Source organism: Podarcis gaigeae (assembly GCF_964106915.1).
Source record: "Podarcis gaigeae genome assembly, chromosome: 3".
Taxonomy (NCBI): Eukaryota; Metazoa; Chordata; class Lepidosauria; order Squamata; family Lacertidae; genus Podarcis; species Podarcis gaigeae.
Window position 1 is genome coordinate 77,006,510 of NC_139680.1, and position 23,530 is coordinate 77,030,039.

The 23,530-nt window shown below is 39.9% G+C and overlaps 1 protein-coding gene across 14 annotated transcripts in view; it reads left to right on the top strand.

Annotated features, from left to right (window-relative positions):
- Nucleotides 1-23,530, top strand: part of RYR2 (ryanodine receptor 2) — a 249,060-nt gene that overhangs the window by 127,137 nt on the left and 98,393 nt on the right. For all 14 annotated transcript variants that reach the window (XM_083731885.1, XM_083731893.1, XM_083731891.1 and 11 more), the window contains 20 exons: nucleotides 821-981; nucleotides 1,999-2,158; nucleotides 2,382-2,468; nucleotides 2,959-3,185; nucleotides 4,779-5,568; nucleotides 6,238-6,438; nucleotides 7,295-7,400; nucleotides 8,943-9,086; nucleotides 10,294-10,567; nucleotides 10,909-11,023; nucleotides 14,151-14,283; nucleotides 14,906-15,009; nucleotides 16,687-16,822; nucleotides 17,792-17,978; nucleotides 18,986-19,091; nucleotides 19,612-19,732; nucleotides 20,510-20,679; nucleotides 21,549-21,769; nucleotides 22,385-22,475; nucleotides 22,781-22,921. In XM_083731885.1, coding sequence (XP_083588011.1) covers nucleotides 821-981; nucleotides 1,999-2,158; nucleotides 2,382-2,468; nucleotides 2,959-3,185; nucleotides 4,779-5,568; nucleotides 6,238-6,438; nucleotides 7,295-7,400; nucleotides 8,943-9,086; nucleotides 10,294-10,567; nucleotides 10,909-11,023; nucleotides 14,151-14,283; nucleotides 14,906-15,009; nucleotides 16,687-16,822; nucleotides 17,792-17,978; nucleotides 18,986-19,091; nucleotides 19,612-19,732; nucleotides 20,510-20,679; nucleotides 21,549-21,769; nucleotides 22,385-22,475; nucleotides 22,781-22,921 — 3,675 coding nt within the window. The remainder of the gene's footprint in view (nucleotides 1-820; nucleotides 982-1,998; nucleotides 2,159-2,381; nucleotides 2,469-2,958; nucleotides 3,186-4,778; nucleotides 5,569-6,237; nucleotides 6,439-7,294; nucleotides 7,401-8,942; nucleotides 9,087-10,293; nucleotides 10,568-10,908; nucleotides 11,024-14,150; nucleotides 14,284-14,905; nucleotides 15,010-16,686; nucleotides 16,823-17,791; nucleotides 17,979-18,985; nucleotides 19,092-19,611; nucleotides 19,733-20,509; nucleotides 20,680-21,548; nucleotides 21,770-22,384; nucleotides 22,476-22,780; nucleotides 22,922-23,530) is intronic.

A 23,530-nucleotide genomic window follows, 5' to 3' on the forward strand; every position in this document is an offset into this window, starting at 1 on the left:
GATGGACCCAGTGAAGTGCCCTTAAGCAGTCTTAGAAGTAGGGGCTCATAGCTGTCCACACTCCCAGGTTGGTGATGGCAAACAGAGAGTGGCTTATACTATCAGCTGTCTTAAAGCAGCCTTCTTTCCTTCCCCACCAATTGGCCTGGTAGGATTAGGCTGCCCATGCAACACCAAAAGGTCTGGAAGCTGCAGCCATTAAATTTGAGTCCTGTTTTAATCAAATCTGGTGTGGGTTTCCATCCTTATCTCCTCCTCACATTCTCTTCCTAATATACACACAGATTTTTTTTTGTCAAGTACAATGCTTATCTTACCAAATTATCAGTGTTAATTTCAAAGCTGTTAATTATCCAGTTTTGTCCAGATGCTTTTACTATAATAATTGTCAATAGCTTTTATAATGCTTTCATCACCATATTCGTCTATGGTGTCTATAAATAACACAATATGGATATTTGAAGTCAATCTACTATCACATAGCAACTACACTGAAGTTATTTAATGGTGTATTTTCGCAGTTGAAGCACATTGGCCAGTGCTACCAGTAATATCCCATGCAGGACAAGGAATTAGTTTATATTAGAAAAAACATTGCAGGACCATACCATTCAACCAATTTAGAAAGATGAGTGTTTAAAAATTTGTACTAACCAGTAGGTCAAAGAAGGGGCTGTTTGGAGACAAAATGAAATTGAAAAGACAAGATTGGTTTTGTCTAATTCTTAATTATGAGTCAGCTATGGATTTTTATGCAAGAAGGAAGTTCTCGCTCAAAAAGGAAAATTAATATTTTGGGTCTTTTTAAATTTCTTGACAGTATTATTATTCTGTGCGTATCTTTCCTGGACAAGAACCTGCTAATGTCTGGGTGGGCTGGATTACGTCTGACTTCCATCAGTATGACACAAGCTTTGATTTGGACAGAGTCCGTACTGTTACCGTAACCCTAGGAGATGAAAAAGGGAAAGTTCATGAGAGGTTGGTTTTGTTTCTCTTTAGATCGGAATTATGTGATGTCAAAACTTGTGCATCATAGTGATTACATTATAAGACTAAGGATGCTCTGTTAATTCGTAATGTTTCTATTTTTGTTTGTATGTTTCAAAATTATATATAATCATTTGCCAAATATATAATCTTTTAAAAAATGCATTCTGTTGCCCTTTCGTCTGGTTTATTCCTGAGGAAGATATGAAGACATGTATTTTATTTTATTTCCTTAAAGGGCTTTGTGAAGCTTTATGTTTTTAATTTTTTTCAATCCAATGCAAACTGTGATCTAAATACACTTAGTAGCCTTTGGAACGTAAATTGCAGAACCCTTTCTCTGTCTATGTAGTGAAAAATACTGACTGCTGTTTTTGTAGTTAAAGAACATTAAATGTAGCTCTGTGCTATTATTCCACATTTATAGAGAGCAGTTCAGTTTGAATGATCATTTCAGGCTTCGTAAAAGCTGGGAACAAACATTGGGACCAGTCATTCATCCCCTCACCTTCCCCTTATGTGCTGCTTCAGCCCTTCATTTCTGACTTAGGCTAAGCCAGAGTTCCTCATTATGTCTGAACAGGGAGCTCTAGCTTAATATTAATTAACAAGCCTAGGTAATATCTGGGTTTATTATGCTATCTTATTGGCTGACACTTTCAACATAACAGGGAAATTCGGTTTAATACCAGCAAGAAATGAAGCGCAGAAGTGTCACACAGGGAGAGAGAGGAGTCCTTGGTCTCAGCACTGCTTCCCAGCTTCATTAATCATAGTTTATGAAGCCTGGAATTATGATCTGAACTAGGACATTGGATGCAAGCCCTTGAAAGTGAAGGGTGCGTGATTTCGTAATTCTAGTAGGACATAAGTGTGTAGTTAGAATAATGTAGCCCCCATGCATGCAGGTGCCCATGTGTACACTGGAGCCCGGTGGAGTTTGAGATCTTGGTTTGCAACATTCAGCTTCCACAGTATCTCATATGCTGTTCATCTTTTGAAATACAGCATCAAACGCAGCAACTGCTATATGGTATGCGCTGGTGAGAGCATGAGTCCCGGGCAAGGCCGCAATAACAATGGGCTCGAGATTGGCTGTTCGGTTGATGCTGCAACTGGTGTCCTGTCCTTCACAGCTAATGGCAAAGAGCTAAGCACCTATTATCAGGTAATTCTTCTTAGGTTGTCATTTGTTCAAGAACAGACAACTAGACTTAAGAAGAAGAAGAAGAAGAAGAAGAAGAAGAAGAAGAAGAAGAAGAAGAAGAAGAAGAAGTTGGAGTATTCATGGAAAATAAATTGCCATTCCCAGAAATTTCATCTTCAGTTGTGCTTGTTTCATGCACTTATCATCTTGAATTATAATGCATTTCTGTTTGTTCATGATTTAGGTTGAACCAAGCACTAAACTATTTCCTGCAGTATTTGCACAAGCCACGAGCCCCAATGTTTTCCAATTTGAATTGGGAAGAATAAAGGTAATTTTAAAAACATTTGTTCCTGTGCTGCGTTGTTGAATTTAAAATGTTTGTAATATTGGGGGTTTTCTTTGAGTTCATAAACCTTCGAAACAGTATCACATAGTATTGAGAGGTCTCTCCTCCTACTTACTCACAGAAGCCTAAAATTACTACGTGGAGGAGGGGGATTGTTTTTCCAGTTCCCTTTCAATCATTAGGTAGCTTTATGCCCAAACCTTGACTTTTCTGGAGGATGCTACTAAGAAACAGTGTATTCAATAGTCTTTCCATAATAAGATAAAAACAAAAACATGGGACCCATAAATGTTGTCAGTCTTCACATGAAAGCTGTATATTTCCTCCCAGGAAACCAAGCGAACCACAAGCCTTTTACGCACAGTCAGAAGGGGGGGGGGGCGGGCTGTGGACTCGTCATGCATAATGTTTGCTTTGTACTTTGCCATCTGCTGGAGTCTTAATTTTTGCAACTCTGCCTTGCTCTTTCCAGAATGTAATGCCATTGTCAGCTGGCCTGTTCAAAAGTGAGCACAAAAACCCAGTCCCCCAGTGCCCTCCCCGTCTGCATGTTCAGTTTCTGACACATGTGCTTTGGAGTAGAGTACCAAACCACTTTCTGAAAGTTGACATATCACGGATCAGTGAACGTCAAGGCTGGTCAGTACAGTGCCTGGAGCCTTTGCAGTTCATGTCACTTCACATCCCAGAGGAAAACAGGTATTCCTTGTTTGCATTTATAAATCAAGGTGGAATATTATGGTGACATTCATGCAATGACAAATCATATTTCCAGAGCTTTATGTTTCTGTACTTTATTAATTTTGGGATGTATCCAATGGTGCCTCTCCACTGACCAAGGATCTTTGATCTAGCGAAGACGTACATCAATAGATCAGGGAGGGAGGTGATATTTTCTGATTTACAGCATCACTGTATCACCCGCATCCTCATGCTGTCCCAAAGCATCCCCCAACTCTCTTGACCAGATATGGTGGGTTATGGAGTGCAGGAGGTTATGGGAGGGGTACTCAGTGAAAATTGCCTTCCTCCCTGTTCTGCTGTTGAAAGCCTCTGGTGGATCAAAGTTTCTTCCCTCAATGGACAGACATAATTAGACACAACCCTTTGAAGTTTTTCCCTTTCAATCAAAATATTCTGAATACAGTGGTACCTTGGGTTACAGACGCTTCAGGTTACAGACGCTTCAGGTTACAGACTCCGCTAACCCAGAAATAGTACCTCGGGTTAAGAACTTTGCTTCAGAATGAGAACAAAAATCGTGCAGTGGTGGCGCGGTGGCAGCGGGAGGTCCCTTAGCTAAAGTGGTACCTCAGGTTAAGTACAGTTTCAGGTTAAGAACAGACCTCCGGAACGAATTCAGTACTTAACCCGAGGTACCACTGTAATACACTCCCCACTGCACCTCATAAATAAACACACAGCCATATGGACCATGGTCCTCAGGCTAATGAATGGGACCAGAATACTCTTCTCATTAGTTCTGAAGTCCCAGAGCAACTGGAATTTGGAGCAGTGTGGTCCTTCTGGCAGGGAGAGTGGGAGAAAGCTCCTTGCAATTGCTCCTCCTCTGGTTGATGGGATAGGATAGGATAGGAGCAGGTTAGCTTTCCCCTTGCTGTGATGGTCTTCCTGAGGAACAGGGGCATAACATCCTAGTATCATTTAAATTGTGGTGACTTTCCTGCAAGACTACATTGGGTGCCTTAAATTTTTAATATGGTGTTCTTCTTCCTTGCTGTGATTTCTAGTCATTGCTAGTCGCTTGGTGGGTGGATCCAAAACAGCCAGCAGTTCTCACCCCCTCAACTCATTAGGAGCAGCACCATGTTCTGTCACTTCCTTAGGACAAACACTTCTGCAGTCCTTCAGAAGCCTTTGTTTAGCTTCAGCTGCTGTCACCATTAACTGGCAGAACTTGAATCTGTCCATCAGCATTCTGAGCCAAGCGGAGAGTTATCTAAGGGAGCCAGCCAAAGGGAGAAGCAACTTCAAAACACCATAATTGGAGGAGGGAATGAAGTTGATCCCCATTGTTTCATTGATCATATTGATATGTTGAGCAGCATGATGGGGACCACCTTATTACTGTTCTTTGTGCACCACTCTTAATACAAGTAGGAGCTGCAACAAAAATATGTAAGCATCTCTAAGAGTAGTATATTTTCATTTCACTTAAGCAACAATTTTCATACTCATGCGGGTTGACCCGTTTTCAGTGATTTTTATAAAAAATAACATTTCACTTTTCCTAGATTATTCCTAGTTATTATTAAACTTTATTTTCCACAGGTCTATAGACATTTTAGAATTGTCAGAACAGGAAGAATTGTTGAAATTCCACTACCATACGCTCAGACTGTACTCAGCTGTTTGTGCTCTTGGGAATAATCGAGTAGCGCATGCCATGTGCAGCCATGTGGATGAGTCTCAGCTTCTTTATGCAATTGAGAACAAGTATATGCCGGGCTTGTTACGTGCCGGCTATTATGATCTTCTAATTGACATTCACCTTAATACTTACGCTACTGCAAGGCTGATGATGAACAATGAATTTATTGTTCCCATGACAGATGAGACTAAGAGTATTACTCTGTTCCCTGATGAAAACAAAAAGCATGGCCTACCTGGCATAGGACTCAGCACTTCCCTACGGCCCAGAATGCAGTTTTCCTCTCCCAGTTTTGTAAGAATCAACAATGAGTGTTATCAGTACAGTCCTGAATTTCCTCTGGAAATATTGAAGAATAAAACCATAGAGATGCTGACAGAGGCAGTTCAAGAGGGCAGCCTCCATGTCAGAGATCCAGTAGGTGGGACTACAGAGTTTCTCTTTGTTCCTTTGATCAAGCTTTTTTACACTCTTCTCATAATGGGGATCTTCCATAATGGAGACCTGAAGCATATCTTGCAGCTGATTGAACCTAGTGTTTTTAAGGAAGATGCAGTCCATGAGGATGAGACTCGAGTAGTAGCAAAAAAAGAATTAATTGCAGATGGAATAAATTTGGAGACAGGAGGAGAGAAGGTCCCAGAAGAAGGACTCCTTCAAATGAAACTTCCCGAGCCAGTGAAATTGCAGGTAATCATGAAATAATCTATTGTAATGACATCTGCTATGGCTGTTTTTTTTACCCAGCCACATTTCTCTATCCTCCATCCAGGCAGGCAAGAGGCATTATCACTTCAAGGACATCTACCATTCAGGCAAAGGCACTGGTAAGAGGTGTGGCCTGAGGATAGTCCAGAGGGCTAAGTAGAGAAGCCTGGAGGACTACTTTTGTTCCCTAGGCCTGAGTCTCTTACCTTCTGGATTGAAGGCAATCCATGGAGGAAAGTACTTCACACAAACAAGCAAACAGGTTTATATGAACAGAATGATTCAAAACAGAAATTAAAGGTTTGTGCTGAGATATGTGAAGGCAAGAGGGTAGACTTTTTTTTAGTTTTCAGAACGAGAGATAATAAAAACCTGAAATCAAAGACTTTGAAAAATCCCCCAAACAAAAAGGTGTTTGGGTTGTGTTAGAAAGTGTGGGGCTAACCCACAAATATCACAACTCAAAAAGAGAATTAGAAAAATAGGGGTGATGTGGATAAACTTACATATTACCACTACTGAAAGAAACGAGTGTTGCTTACCATGAGGTTGCCCGTCATTTGCATACATCTAACTCTTTTAAAAAAAAACCTAGTTGAATTTTAATAGTTTGTGTTTTGTAACTTTTTTCCCTTGTTCATTCTCTTTCAGATGTGTCTTTTACTTCAGTACCTTTGTGATTGTCAGATACGCCATCGGATAGAAGCCATTGTAGCATTTTCAGATGATTTTGTATTAAAACTTCAAGAGAATCAGCGTTTCCGATACAATGAGGTTATGCAGGCATTAAATATGTCTGCAGCACTGACAGCCAAGAAAACAAAGGAGTTTCGGTCTCCACCACAGGAACAGGTATAACATAAAATAGGAGGCAGCTTCTTATATTCAAGTTTTGTTCAAGGTTAGAATCAATTTGCATTGCATACTGCTTTTCCTGAACAATACATCACCAGATTTTGGTAGATATAATAACAGAAGAATTGTTTTGGTTTTTCCAGCAAATGGCTGGATGCTAGGTGCTCTAAATCAGGTGATGACCTTCAGCTAGCACAAGATATTGAAATATATTGTCTCCATACATCAAGGTTCCATTTAATTGTCATGGCTAAAGAGTCTAAGGTTGGCGTGTGGGTTAAACCACTGTGGACTTGGACTTGCCGATTGAAAGGTCAGTGGTTCGAATCCCCGCAACGGGGTGAGCGCCCATTGTTCAGTCCCAGCTCCTGCCAACCTAGCAGTTCAAAAGCACGTAGTGCAAGTAGATAAATGGGTACTGCTCCAGCAGGAAGGTAAATGGTGTTTCAGTGCGGTGCTCTGGTTTCGCCAGAAGCGGCTTAGTCATGGTGGCCACATGATCCGGAAAAACTGTCTGTGGAAGCGGACAAACGCCAGCTCCCTCGGCCTGTAAAGCAACATAAGTGCTGCAGCCCCAGAGTTGTTCACGACTGGACTTAATTGTCAGGGGTCTCTTTACCTTTACCTTTAAAGAGTCTAAAGGACGTCTGCTTGTGAAACAGGGATTCCTCCCCTCTTCCCTCCACCCCAAAGATTAGCTTAGAGCAGGGACTTCTTCTTATCAAAGAAGATAGGGAATATTAAGCTGCTATTGGAATGTATCAGTTTTATAGTAAAACGTTTCCTCCTATCTTATACATAACCTTGTAAACATATCTGAAATGTAATTATTAATTTGTATGTTTTTTCAAAGATTAATATGCTGCTGAATTTTAAGGATGATAAAAATGATTGCCCTTGTCCTGAAGAAATAAGGGATCACCTCTTGGATTTTCATGAAGATTTGATGGCACACTGTGGTAAATCTTAACTTTTTCTTGTTCTTATTCTTATTCTTGTTTTATTTGCTTAAACAAATAAAATAATTTCATCAATTTTATTAGAAAACTCAAAGATATATTAGAGAAATTACAAAGCCTTTGGGTCTGCATCAGTCTTCCTGTTTCCCAGTTTCCCCCTAAGCAGGCAACCTCATTCTAATAGTGTTGTGGTGACACATGGATCATTATGAGGTTTGGGCCCACCAATCTCATATTGGCTGCCATTTGAAGCATAAAAAAATTGCATTGGTTGTGTGGAAAATATAGCTTCCACAATAGTGGCAATCTGTAGTCTTGATTCATTGAACTTGGGCTACTAAAGTACTTACTTTCAGGCATGTAAAAGAACCAGTGTAGAAGCTGTGCAACACTGGAAATAAGTAACTGATAATCATGACAGGATAGTAAAAATCAGAGTGCTCAGGTTTTTTACCTTGTAATGGCTGCATTATTGTTTGAAGCAAAATTGTGGCTTGATTTGTAGGTCATTAACAGTAAAGGTTTTTGCAGAACTGAGCATACCTGGCACCATGTGGCATGTTGGGGCAAATCATGTGGCCTATGTCACTGGTGATGTTTGCAGGGACACCACTGTTGCCTGAGTACCCTTCTCCCTGCTTTAGTCTTCTCAGCAGCCACGGTGGCAGTGGCTATTTTTCTTTTTTTCTAAATACAGTGGTACCTCAGTTTAAGAACAGCCCTGTTTACGAACAATTTGGTTTACAAACTTTGAAAACTGGAAGTAGTGTCCCGGTTTGCAAACTTTACCTCGGTCTAAGAACGGAATCCGAATGGTGAAAGGGCACTGGCGGCGGGAGGCCTCATTAGGGAAAGCGCACCTCAGTTTAAGAACGGTTTCGGTTTAAGAACGGATTAAGTTTGTAAACCGAAGTACCACTGTACACTGGCGTAGTGAGAGGGGGAGCTGTGGGGGCCATGGCTCAGCTGTGTTTTTTAAGGAGGCTCAACCAGGAGCACACACACAGGCTCTCTTATTGGAACCTGGCTCTGGCAGACGAGGGAGCTGCAGACAGCTTCCTTGTGCCCAATGCCACCAGCCACAACTCCATTCCCAGGTCATGCCTGAGTTGGGAGTGGAGAGAGAGGAGTCGGTAGCAACTGCTGTGATGTCATGTGCAGCATGCAAGGCAGCCAGCTATGGCAGCTCTATGCTCGGGTGAAGTTTGACCTGGGGGTGGAGAGAGGCTGCGGCATATGTACTCCAGGTGAGGCACACCGCAGCGGGCTCTCTCTGTGCCCCGCCCCACTTGGGGGTGCACTCTGCGCACACACACTGGGTGACCTGAGCTTACGTTATGCCGCTGAGATAATATGCTGGAAGTTTGGTTCTGATGCACTGTAGATAAAAATCATGGTTTCCATTTAGCTTTCAAGATGGACCTCCCACCCAGAATAAAAGGGGTGTGTGGAGGGCAGGCAGCCTTCTTTAGCCCCCCCCCCAAAGAGAGTATCTTTTTGACTTCTAGATATCTAATAAACAATTTGAATTTTTACACCTAGGAATTCAGTTAGATGAAGATGGAATTCTGGATGGAAATAGTGATTTAACTCTTAAAGGTCGCCTGCTATATCTTGTGGAAAGAGTCACACACTTGAAGAAGAAACAAGCTGAGAAGCCTGTTGATGATGATGCTAAAAAGCCATGTAAGTAAAGTAGCATGTGGATATAATAAAAAAACGCCATGATGATTTAATTGCATCAAGCAGAGTCTGATATGTTTGTCTGAATCTAACCATAACCTCTTTTCCTGTACAAGTTTCCGTGAACACAAAAACTACCATCCTTTTTTCAATGAATGATGGCTACTGGGAAGGGGTGGGGTGGGATTTCCCCATGTGAATGTGTGCTAGAAGCTTCCTGAGCCTGTTTGGATATTTGTGCTTGTTTATGTGTCTTTCTTCTATTGTGGCATAGGGCTGGGCAGAAAAAAAAGTGCATTCCTGAAAGCGTTTGTATGTGTCTGTGCCTGCTTTACAAAATAGTTCCATGAATTCCCCTTCCCTGTGATGCTGCCTGGTTCTCTGTGTTTCTTGTATGTTGTCAATGTGGAAGAAATGACGCTGGTTTGTTCTGCCCAGGCTGGCTTCCTCTGTGTGATGGTGAAATAGGGTCTGGCAGCATTCCAAAGAATGCTGGTAATGTATCTGACATGCTCACAGCATTTAGCATTTTTTCAAGCTGCGTGTGTTTTCCCCCAGACTGAGAATAATACATCAAATATAGTTGCCATTTGGCCAGTGTAATGGTGATGTTTATGCATTGTAACCGAAGTATAGGATTGCTCTACCCATTGGTTGTTTCCTTTCAACAAATAATTTTATTCAAACCAGAAATTATTCACAGCTTTCAATTATAAATAGGGAATTACCTTCTTGCTGTTGAATGTGTTTTTTTAAAAAACTTCAATGATATGTTTCCACAAATTAAAAAAAGATTATTTTTTTGGCAAATGATTTATGAAAGCTTTAGTAGGTGAATATGATAGTAATACTTTAAAATCCAATGTCACTTCTGTCTTCCCATTACCTTTTAATAAGCTTAACTATGTATTATTGGTAGCCGTGTTGGTCTGCCATAGTCAAAACAAAAAAAATTCCTTCCAGTAGCACCTTAAAGACCAACTAAGTCAGTTCTTGGTATGAGCTTTCGTGTGCATGCACACTTCTTCAGATACACTGAAACAGAAGTTTGATTTTCACCCCACAATTATTGATTTAGTAAGAATATTCAGTAAAGGCATTTTTCTAAATTTCTAGTTCTGATACGTATAGCATATTATACACTTAACTAGCTGGAGCTGAAGGTGAAAAAGCATTGCTATATATTTGTCTTAATGCTTTCTACATTTAGCAACTCTCCAACAGCTGATCTCAGAGACCATGGTACGATGGGCTCAAGAATCAGTCATAGAAGACCCAGAGTTGGTGAGGGCCATGTTCGTTTTGCTACATCGCCAATATGATGGAGTTGGTGGCCTGGTTCGAGCCTTGCCAAAGACATACACTATAAATGGCGTATCTGTGGAAGATACAATCAGCTTACTTGCTTCTCTTGGTCAGATCCGGTCTCTCCTCAGTGTCAGAATGGGCAAGGAAGAAGAGAAGCTTATGATTCGTGGATTAGGGTAAAACCCTTTTTCTTTTCTCTTAATTTGTTTGATTAATCCTAGGTCTAATCAGTTATGGGGGTAAATCACTCTCATGAGCTTCCGTTTATTTTGAAGGTATTCATACATTTTGAATGCGAAAAGACGAGCCACCACCATAGTGATTTCATGCAGCTTCTATCTATCACTGAATGCAGAGTGGCAGCCTGCATAATTTTTGCAGAGTATGCCCTAAAATTCTTTCTCTTATATGACATGGTACTAAAGGGAAATAGTTAAAACAATTATTATTGTATTCTTATTTATTATTGTAAAGTGGTTGGTATATTTTTAAATATTTGATTTTTTTTTCATCGTAGAGATATAATGAACAATAAAGTTTTTTACCAACATCCTAATCTTATGAGAGCATTAGGTATGCATGAGACTGTGATGGAGGTAATGGTGAACGTACTTGGAGGAGGAGAGTCAAAGGTAAGAAGACATTTTAAATATTGACTGTAATGCCAGATATAGACTGTGTACACACTATGCCTTTAAAGCACATTTGAACAACATTCTTTCCCTCACAGAATTCTGAGCACTGTAGTTTACCTCTCACAGAGCTACAATTCCCAGAAACTCTTAGCAAACCACTGTGGAGGGGAAGAAAATGTGCTTTGAAGGTGCTTTAAAGGTAGAGTGGGTACACAGCTTATAGTTAGCAGCTTAACTTTCATTAAGGTCCAAAATCCAGTTCCAATGAAGGAGATACATATGATGAATCAGGCTCCTAGATGCATATCAGTTCCTAGAATTTGGAGCCCCAATCCTAAATTCAACCTGCATCCAAATGCGGATGCGGTATCTGGGCTACATTCTTTTTTTATATATATAATAATTTTTATCAACAGGCCAATCAAATCACATTATTTCCAAATCACATTAATTCCAAATTATACAGCCAGATTTTTAAATTTTGTTGGGGGTACCCATACTTCAAGCTCCGAACGGGGGTCCAAGCATTACTTATATTGCTGCTTTAATTAGACAGTTCTATCCAGTTCTGTCCAGATAGTCTCTTTATTACTTTCTTCATCTTGTTGTTATCATATATTCCTTTCTTTGCGATCTCTGATAATCTTCACAAGCGGGTTGGAAACAAACATCCTCTGTGTGGGTTTTACACTTCCAAAAATCATATCACATAGGGACAGACGCCATTCCACACTTCCGTAAAGAATTTATCCCCGGTCTGTCCTTTAATTTTCCCAGGCTTGCCAAATATATCACAGAGGGCTCTGCCAGGTTTAGATCACATTCCAATCATCATTCACATTCCAATGATCCTGGTCCTCCTCCCCTCATATTTCTTAGACAAGCCTGTTTTAGCGAGAAGCCATTTAAAGCTGCGTCATAAAATTTTCCTCTGTACTCCGATGTTTACTGATCCTCTCTTTTGATCAATAATTCACTCCACATAGTTCTTAAATTCCTGCTTGTGATTAATAACATGCAACGATCTTCTTTCTGGGGTGGAGGGTTATTAATACTCACATAAGGCAAAGAAAATAAAAGTTTTTTCCTCCATCCCCCTCCGTTTCACTCCAAACATACCAGTCTCTTAATGGTGGTTCATCACTTGATTTATTTGTCCCGTCTGTCGCTCTGGTCACAGAAATCCATTAATCAGCAGTCTTATCTCCCGTACTTTGCTTGATGTATGTGCTTTAGCTTCTTTCCAATTATATGTTTCCAATTATATTTTCGAGCTAAAGCGAACCCGGGCGCTAGTTGGAGACAGCGTCAGGAAGAGCCGACTTCCCCGAGGGCTTGTGCCAAGTGTCCGGCACCCCCTTCTTTCGATTCTGGGGGTGCATTATGGACACCGCTGGCAAGGCAGTCCCCCCATCTCCTTGGGGGGTCGGGAAGGCTGCATACTTCCCATAAAGGTAAAGGTACCCCTGCCCGTACGGGCCAGTCTTGCCAGACTCTGGGGTTGTGCGCCCATCTCACTTAAGAGGCCAGGGGCCAGCGCTGTCCGGAGACACTTCCGGGTCACGTGGCCAGCGTGACATCGCTGCTCTGGCGAGCCAGAGCTGCACACGGAAATGCCGTTTACCTTCCTGCTGGTAAGCGGTCCCTATTTATCTACTTGCACCCGGAGGTGCTTTCGAACTGCTAGGTTGGCAGGCGCTGGGACCGAGCAGCGGGAGCGCACCCCGCCGCAGGGATTCGAACCGCTGACCTTTCGATCGGCAAGTCCTAGGTGCTGAGGCTTTAACCCACAGCGCCACCTGCGTCCCGGCACCCCCTTCTTTCGATTCTGGGGGTGCATTATGGACACTTGTGTCCACATTATGGACACAAGTGTCCGGCACCCCCTTCTTTCGATTCTGGGGGTGCATTATGGACACCGCTGGCAAGGCAGTCCCCCCATCTCCTTGGGGGGTCGGGAAGGCTGCATACTTCCCATAGCAGCCTCTTAATTACCTCGTGTGGGTCGGAGAGATGTTATTGTTGGCCATCTTGCAACGCGCCACCTGGTGCCCCCCCCCCCCCGGCTACATTCTTTTAATGGAATGTGCATCCCCTTCCAGACTGGAAGGAAATCCATTGTGAATAGGCAACATCCATACTCAAGATACATATCTCAATTTATACCTTCATTTCTTTGCTCTACCAGGTAGTGAGCACATGGTTCTCCTTAGTTTTGGAAGCAGAAATTGGTGAATGGAGAGGAAGGCTGAAAGCATCCTCATCTGTATCGGCCTCTTTCTCTTCTCCCATATGCATTGGATATCGCCCTTAAGAATTTATTTGGAAAAAAACACCATGCCCCTTTTTGCTATAAAGATAGACATAAAAACTATTCTCTGTGGTTCTGTGTCTAATTTAATTTTAATTAAATTTAAAAATGAGTGTGGTGCTATATATTCTTACTGATACAGTAAAGTTCCTAGGTACTGGTTTAATCTTGACTGCATATGAAAATCAAAGACAAGCAAGATAGAAAGAGCTTTAAGTGTGCTAGTATCTAGCAGGGGTCAGCAACCTTTTTCAGCTGTGGGCCGGTCCACTGTCCCTCAGACCATGTTGTGGGCCAGACTATATTTTGGGGAAAAAATATGAACAAATTCCTATGCCCCACAAATAACCCAGAGATGCATTTTAAATAAAAGCACACATTATACTCATGTAAAAACATGCTGATTCCTGGACCGTCCATGGGCTGGATTGAGAAGGCGATGGGGCCGCATCTGGCCCACAGGCCTTAGGTTGCCTACCCGTGGTATATACTGATCCTCAAAATATTAATTTGAAGGGAAATTAAGATGAACTCATGGATTTAAATCAAATTAAGCTAAATTATTTTTGTTGCATTTTGATTTCTGCAGATGGCCTCCACTTCAGAATAGATTAGAAATGTGTAGTGTTCCAAATGCCTGTTTGGAAGATGTACAGAAGAAATAACTTGCAGGACCATGTTTTGTAAAATAAGGAATTTTTGGTAGCTGCAAAAATTCACAAAACACATCAAAAATATTAAAATGCATAGGTTTTTTTGGTGTTTTTTTTTTGCAAACTGTTATATTTCTCTAACATAGTATTGTTTGTCTAGGAAATCACCTTTCCTAAGATGGTGGCAAATTGCTGTCGTTTTCTATGTTATTTTTGCCGCATCAGCAGGCAGAATCAAAAGGCTATGTTTGATCATCTTAGCTATCTTTTGGAAAACAGCAGTGTTGGGCTTGGTAAGTATTCTAAAGAGCCTTCTGTTCCTTCAATTCACAACCCATATATTCTGTTGCTGTCTAAGAAGTCTTTGGAGTCCACAGGTTGTGGATTGCACCTTTGTTCAAAGCCCCAGCATGTTAGTGGCTTTGCGTTCACTACCACAGTAATTGTATAGAACAGCCTGCCCAGAGCAGATTTTTCTATACTGGACGAGTGAAGCAAAGTGTTTTTTATGATACTGTTACTAAATTATATTAAAAGCTGTAATGACATTGACTGAACAAAAAGTACATAGGTTCATTTTTAAAATTAAGAACCTCACCTATAACATGAAACCTGTGTCTTTTGGGTAGTAATTTTGCTTAGCTGTGATATTTATTTGTAAGTCACGCTACTTCTATACATTTTATATACTAGGGTTGCCATATTTCAAACAGTGGAAATCTGGGCAGAAAAGTTGTTGAGTTTGCCCAAAGTTGTTGCGAAAAGAAAATTGCTTTCCAGATTTCCCCAGACATTTGGGCAATTTCCATCTGGACACTGCTGACGAATGCAGTATTCCAGACATGTCTGGGAAATTCCGGACGTATGGCAAACCTCTTATATACATTAAACATTTCTGAAATGTTCTCTTAACAGCATCCCCTTCTATGCGTGGATCAACTCCATTGGATGTTGCAGCAGCATCTGTAATGGATAATAATGAGCTTGCACTAGCTTTGCGGGAACCTGATCTAGAAAAGGTAAACCAGCTTCTGAATAGCTAACTATATTTTTATACATATGTATCTTGCATATCTTCGTAAGCATCTGTTTACTAATGAAATACAGTAGTAGCCATCTAAATGCCACAGCACAAGGATACAGAACCTATCAGCATTCAAATGTTGCTGGTCTGCAGTTCTCATTATCCCAGATCATTGGTGCTGCTTGCTGGGGCTGATGGGAGTTGGAATCCAAAATCTGAAGACTCTCTCAGGTACCCTTCCCTGAGACACATCCATGTTGCTTACCATAGGATTATAATCTCCTATAAGACTTGCAACCCTCTCTACCTCCCAGCAACTGAACAGCTGACTGTCATCAACAGCAGCATGATTCTGTGATCCCAAGATTCACTCAGAAATTGTTAATGACATTGATCTGCTTTGGAAGAGTCCCACTGGATCAGAGCAAAAGCCTGCTTGGTCCAGCTTCCTGTTCCTACAGTGACCGACCAGATGCCTCTAGGAAGCCCACAAGTAGTTCATGAACATTCTTCTCCTACTTGTGTCTTCAAATGCCTCTGATACCAGAGCTAAAAAATAGCTGCCATGACTAATAGCTATTGACTAGTAAAAAATTTGGACCTGGGTATTCATAGTGCTGCAGGATGTGGCCCCATCCTACAGGATCTATGTGGAAATCTATTTCCATCTCTGAGTTGCTGTTTCTTGATCAGCAGCTATCTTACATGACCCTATTTTAAATGTGTGGAGGTATGTACACATTTTCAAACTAGATTTTGATTTTTAGTTTAATTACAGAGGAACACGACCTGAGTGGAAAAGCAGGTCTGTGAATAATCAGTATGAATAAATAAGCTTGTGGTAATCATCTTTAAAAGAGTAGAGAAGTGAAGTGTTCTCTGGGAAAATCAATGAATAGATCACTGATGCAGGAGAAAAATCAACGCTGCACAAATTTTACATAATTGGGAGAAGTTCAAAGGAAGTTCAGCATGTTTACATTTCTTTGAATTCAGTGGAGCTTCAGTATGCTCCCCCCCCCCCAAGTGCACCCCATTCATTAATTTGTGCCAGCAGCTTATCAGACAGTCACATGATGTTAAGGTCTCACGTTTGTCTAGATTTTTCACTAGATCATATAATTGTAGAGTTGGAAGAGACCTTGAGGGTCACGTAGTCCAACCCCCTGCAACAACAACAACAACAACAACAACAACAACAACAACAACAATAATATTTATTAATTATTCCAACAAAATAATTCAACAAAACACTAAAACACTAAAATACAATAACCTATTAAACATTAAAATCTTCCCTAAACAGGGCTGCCTTCAGATGTCTTCTAAAGGTTTGGTAGTTATTTTTCTCTTTGACATCTGTTGGGAGGGCGTTCCACAGGGTGGGTGCCACTACTGAGAAGGCCCTCTGCCTGGTTCCCTGTAACTTGGCTTCTTGTAGTGAGGGAACTGCCAGAAGGCCCTCTGTGCTGGACCTCAGTGTCCGGGCAGAACAATGCAGGAATCTTGTTGATGCAGCCTAGAATAGCATTAGTTTTTCTTTGGGTTTCTGCTGCTGCAATAGCCAGTCTATTGAAAAGCGAGTAAAAGAGGACTTCCTATTAGAATACTGGCTTGAGCTTTTTCTTCTTTTTTTGCAGTAAATGCCTCTTTAATTTTGCCTTGTTCTTAGGTAGTCCGCTACTTGGCTGGATGTGGTTTGCAAAGCTGCTCATTGCTGATTTCTAAAGGTTACCCAGATATTGGATGGAATCCAGTGGAAGGAGAACGATACTTGGATTTTCTTCGTTTTGCTGTTTTTTGCAATGGTACTGTAGGAGTCTATTAATTTTGTACCACTATTGTTGTTGCCAAATAATTATATAAATCTTTGACTATCACCGCTACTAATGCACCAAATTATGTGGTGCTCCTCTTGTGTTTTATGTCACCGGCCTTTCTCATTTGTTTTGAAGGGCTAAAACTGGGAAACGTTATTTTGTATTCTATTTTTTAAAAATAACAACAGTTATATTGCCTTTTGTTTTGCTATGTGTCTGTGTAACTGCCACATCAATTTTCTAATTATTCTCCTTTTGTTCTTTGCTGATTTGTAAGTGGTGTGTTGTATGTGCAAGTGGCTGTAGGGCAAGCTTTTGCAGAATATTGCAATCATTGATAGAATATTAGCCTTTACAAATCTGAATATGCAGGCTCTAGATTGCAATGATTTCAAGATGACTGTTCTTTACTTTGAACCAGGGTGGCTAAGAATATGATGAAAGTACTGTTGTAGCAAAGAGGTTGAAGCAACAAAATAGTGAAGTAAAATAAGCATTTGGTAACACTGGATGAGTGTTAAAATTCATCTATATGCACACTCCAAGTGTCCATTTCAACACCCTTCCCCCAAGTGTTATTCACCATAGTCCCTTACTTTTTGTCCATGTTTCTTTCACTTTTCTACTTCCCAACAATATGTCAGAAATTTGAAAGTCCTCTAAATGGCTTGTGAAGGTTGATTTGGCCAGGCATTCCAGTGTTTCCCGATCTGAATATAGTGGGATTGCCCTACTTGCAGCCAGAACAATAATAGTCACCTTCACAGCTTACTTAGACTTGGGTTTCTCCCATCACACTTAGGAAGCTGTCATTACAGCTGGATCTTGTAATGAATAAAATCTCTGCTTCATCTGGCACAGCAACATGGTGCTGGTACCAGTTCATCTAGGCTTGTTCCCACCCCCATGTAAGCCCTGGATTGTGACTTTGGCTGTGGCCTTCCTTACTGACTGTAGGAGAGAGCGTTGAAGAGAATGCCAATGTGGTGGTAAGACTGCTCATTCGACGTCCTGAATGTTTTGGACCAGCACTGAGAGGAGAAGGTGGAAATGGCCTGCTTGCTGCCATGGAGGAAGCCATAAACATCTCAGAAGACCCCACAAGAGATGGACCTTCACCAAGTAGTGGATCCAATAAAACACTGTAGGTAGTAAAGAAGGGGTTAACTTCCCCAGACCTATTTTGTAATAGGTCTTACAGAATTCAGTTTTCTAAAATAAGGCTTTATTCATAATTTGCAAATACTTGGTCAGCTGCCAAACCTAACAGGTTTCTAAATGCAATAGTCCCCAAGAATTCAACATTTGAAACTTTTGAGCGTATTCGTAATAATAGTACATTTTCTTTTTGTTGTAAATCAGAATAGTAATATTTTATTATACCACAAATAGGCAGATATTTTCCTTGAATTTGACATCTTATATTACTCCTGAATCAGTACCATAATTCACTGACTTTACATAACTTACTAGCAATGGAATATATCAATGTATTACTAAGGTGCTTTGGAAAATAAATACTGTATAATGCATTTTGGGGCAGAGCAGTCGTCTTTCCATGGTTCTTAAATATCAGGTGGTGTAAGTCCATTTATTGCAGGTGTGGGAGGAAGGGTTTAAGGCTGGGCCAAATAACTCCTCCCCACACACCTTTCATGGGACCATCTCTCATGAAAAGGTCTGTAATTACCAGAGGGAGGGCAAATTCTAAGAACTTTGGGGGATTGGATTACCTTTGAAGAGGAGATGGCCAAGCCCCCCACCTCTTTTTAGAGACAGAAAAACACACACACCCTTTGCCACCAATTGAGGTAACAGCTTACCTGCCTTCAGCAGCCTGGCATTGTTCCCTTTGTGGTTTGATTCACAGTGCCCCATGAAGGTAATCTTCACTGAATTAGCATAGGGCTTGCAGTGACTACATGTGGATGGCTCATTACATAAATGTAAAAGAGATACCTCAAGCTACATTTTCTTGTGGAGCAATGTTAGAAGTCTACATAACTGGACTCCAGAGTCAGTCTGAGGCAATTATTATTAGATGTGCCAGGGATAAAACCTAGTCTTGCTTTTGTAACAAAGTTAAACTTCCATAACAAATTCCTCACTGACCCTCTGTTTTCCTTCCTGTTGGGGAAAAAAAATAAACAGAAGTGAGGTGGAAGAAGAAGATGATACCATTCACATGGGAAATGCCATCATGACCTTTTATGCTGCTTTGATTGATCTCCTAGGACGCTGTGCTCCAGAAATGCATGTAGGTTCTGTTGTTTACTACTGTTTATCATCCTTGTTTAACATCTACTTGCTGCTAATTGGTTAAAATCAGAGCACAGGTTTAATAGTACTGCTGTTTCTGAATGGGTATCAAGTTGTAAGTTGCTGCTGCTGTTGGTATACCCTTGAGAAACTTAAATATGAGTTTTGGCTATATCTGTTCAGACTTTTTAAGCATAACAGCACTTTAGCATACAGGAAAATGCAACCATTGACACCGTTACCTCTTCAATTCTAAGTGAGTGAGGCTTTCCAAACATACTTAACACGAGCACCACAACTTTCCAACCTAGCTTCAATATACTGTGTGTCAGATGACTGTACTATAACTCTAGCTTCTCATGAATACCTGTATGTTAAGCTTTGCTGTAGCCCCCCAGTATTCTAGATTTTTAAATCATTGTTTGAAATCGTTACTTTTAATCTTTGCTTATGAATAATATGTGTACATATTATGATATCAGTCATATAAACAAATGTTTGCATTACTCCTTCAATAGCTAATCCATGCTGGCAAAGGGGAAGCGATTAGAATAAGATCCATTCTGCGGTCTTTGATTCCTTTGGAAGATTTGGTGGGTGTGATTAGTATTCCTTTTCACATGCCAACAATAGCAAAAGGTAAGAAAAGTGTTCCATTTTTCTTTCTGATATGTTCTAACATAAAAAACTTGACTGATACAGAATACCTTTTTCTCAAATATGTATGAAAATTAAAATGGAAATGAAATATATGTGTGAAATTTAAAATGGAAATGAAACAGAAATTCACACTGACTTTCCATGGCACGAGCTTCTCAGTTGTAGAATTGCAGGAGTATGTGATTATTAAAAAGTGATTCGAAGATAGTAAACCAATAACTGCATGTTCAGTATCAGTATTTGCAATAACAAGGATGCCATAGTGCTTGTGATTGGAATGATTTAGGTTTTATCTGCCAGATTCCCTTTATTCAGTCAAGAAAATGGGTAAGCCACGTAGAGGATGTCTAGAGGGTGTTCATATACTCATTCTTCTTGGCAGGAAGTAGTGCTGTTATGCAATCATATATCCTAATAGTGGTCTCAGTTCTCTGAGAGCCGGTCCTTATGTAGGCAAGTTGATACCATCAATGCTCAAAAGGGAGGTATGATACCATAAGTCTTGGGAGAATCCCAGGTTTGCTGATACAGAAAAATATTCAGGGGAAACAAGCCGTTTGAGGACTGAACATGCTCAGTGAACATGGACCGTTGGCTGACTAATGTGGGGTGAGAATGGAAAAACTGGAGGGGAGGAGGAATGAATTGGATTGCCCGAAATCCTGAACAGAAGCACTCCATGCTGCAACATTTTGTTGCAGGTACCATTTGCTTGTATCAGTACCAGAAATCTGTGTAATTGATTTTTTTTTCCAGATGGTACTGTGGTGGAACCTGATATGTCAGAGGGGTTTTGCCCAGACCACAAGGCAGCCATGGTATTGTTCCTTGACAGGGTCTATGGGATTGAAGACCAGGATTTTCTTCTACACCTTCTTGAAGTTGGCTTTCTGCCAGATCTTCGTGCTGCTGCTTCATTAGATACGGTAACAATTAACTTTTGATTACTAGGTTCTCGCTTTGATCTAGATCTATACCATGCATGTATTCTGACTTCTCGAAAATGATAAGGAAAGTTTTTGCAATACTCTAGAATTGAGTATTGAAAGTTGGGAGACTTGACTTCAAATTCCATGGATGTATTGTATAACTTTAGACAAATTCAGTTTTTCATGTAAGATATTATTATCTAATGATAAAAAACAAATGTTTAGATAAATTCAGAGCACAAAGCCATTGAAGCAGTGTAAAGTAAAAAAAAAGTATAAACTGCAGAAACACAAAATCTGTGAACAATAAAATAGGTTTTTTTAAATAAAAAAATCAATCTCTAAAACAGCAAAACACATCATAAAATATAAAATTAATCTTCCATAAATGACCGGGTTACACCTCAGAAGTGCCTAAACAAAAATGTATTTAGTAGGTGCGTGAACATCATTGTATGGCACTCTCAGCAGTTCACAACATCTAAGGAGATCATAATTACATTACATTACATTACACTACACAGGCATTTTGTAAATTAATTATATTGACTGTGTTTATTTTTATTGTTTTATAGTTTGTGATTACAGACAGCTGAATATTCCAATTAAAACAATGGGAAATGAAATATGAAATAATAAACATGTTATGTGATTCTGGCAAATATATGAGTTGTTTAAATATTGAAAGCAAATGGCAGAGGAAAACAAAACAAGTCTAGCACGCTCATAATGTCCTTTTATTCCTATAAAAATCCATCTTGCTTTCCTTGAAAGCAAACCTAATAGATTGTCATCATGTTACTATGTAACCATTTTGTATACAACAAAACTTACCTACCTTAATAGCTTTACAATTTATTTTATAGGTTGCTCTGAGTGCTACAGATATGGCCCTGGCTCTCAATCGGTACCTCTGCACTGCTGTTTTGCCTTTATTAACTAGATGTGCTCCTCTTTTTGCTGGCACAGAACACCATGCTTCCCTTATAGATTCCTTGCTACATACTGTGTACCGACTTTCCAAGGGCTGCTCTCTTACCAAAGCTCAACGGGACTCTATTGAAGAGTGCCTACTCTCCATATGTGGGTAAGTGTATACTTCTGATATTTATAGGAAAATTAGTTAATAACATTGGTGATTAATGTTTTTAATGTTTGATATTTTATCGTGTTTTTAGTATTCTGTTGGGAGCCGCCCAATATATTGTATATTATAATCCCAATATGTCACCTCCCTGATAATGTACTCAAGATGATGATGATGATGATTATAATATTATTATTATTATTATTATTATTATTATTATTATTATTATTATATATTATCTGTACACCGCCCATCTGGCTGGGTTTCCCCAGCCACTCTGGGCGGCTTCCAACAAAGATTAAAATGCATTAAAGATGCTTTGAGTGTATTCAGGATGCTTTGAAATAGCAACAGAACATTACACCTCTTTGGGAATAAATCCCATTGAACTGTGAATATTCATAGGGTTGGACTGGAATGGATGAATGCTAGTTTATGGGTTTCTTAAAATTATTCTCATAAGTCATAAGAGAATCCAAAGAAATACAACAAAGTAAAAACAGACATGTGCAGAATAAACTCTACAGTGTTTGGATAAGGTTTGCAAAGTAGGTTGCTTGCTATCCTCCAACAGTAGAACACATTTTCTACTCACTTTTTTCTTTCTACTTGCAGTCAGCTGAGGCCTTCAATGATGCAACATTTGTTGAGAAGATTAGTGTTTGATATTCCACTGCTAAATGAGCATGCAAAGATGCCTCTTAAGGTGAGTGTGGTCTTTAATCTTCCCTTTCAGAATATACAACTGCCACTTACCATCATCCTTCAGAATCTAGATCTGATAACAGCATTTTGACTACACTGTGAAGCAAAAACATTTCGTCACAGTCATTTACATCCAGCACACTCTTCAAAACAGATCACATCATCATCATCATCATCATTATTATTTTATTATATTGCCCTATACCTGGAGGTCTATGTCTCAGTACCTGAAACTGATCATACCTACCTGCTCTACAAAGTTTATAGTGGATTCTCTGAAACTGAGTTATTTTTTCCCCTCCCAAGTTGCTGACAAATCATTATGAAAGATGTTGGAAGTATTACTGTTTACCAGGAGGATGGGGCAACTTTGGTGCTGCTTCAGAAGAAGAACTTCATTTGTCCAGGAAGTTGTTCTGGGGTATTTTTGATGCCTTATCTCAAAAGGTAACTTTTAAGTTTATGTTTTAAGCATGTTGGAAGAATAATGTACTCTAATTTTTCTAATGTCTTTTTTGAGAAATGGATATTCCTGCAAACCCTTTGTTAAATGTGCTTCATAGTTTCCCCAGCAAAGTTTGATTGCCTAATAAAATAAGTATATAAAAATGACAATTTATAGCCATGAATGCAAATAAATTATTGTACCAGGATCCCTGGCTTTTAACGTAATGTGAAGACAGTATTCTTTGAAAATGAATAATTTCCAAATATGCAATAATAATTGTGCATTACATACAAAACGTGACTCCTTTGTGTATAAACAAGTGCTTGCACATGCACGCCAGGTTTTATTTCCTCTGATAATTCTGGCAATAGCCCCTCATACCACATTGGAGGCCATGTCTGCAGTCCTGCCAAATTGTGAGGACACTTTACATGGTGGCTGCTTCATGATTCCACTCCTTTTGATAAGGCCATTATAATTACCATGGGTCACCAATATATACTACTTGTTATCCTTCAGTTTTGGAGCGCTCTGTAGAATGCAAATAAATATAGTAAATAAATGGGATAAAATAGAGAAGATGGCAGAAAGCTGGTTTCAGAAAAAGA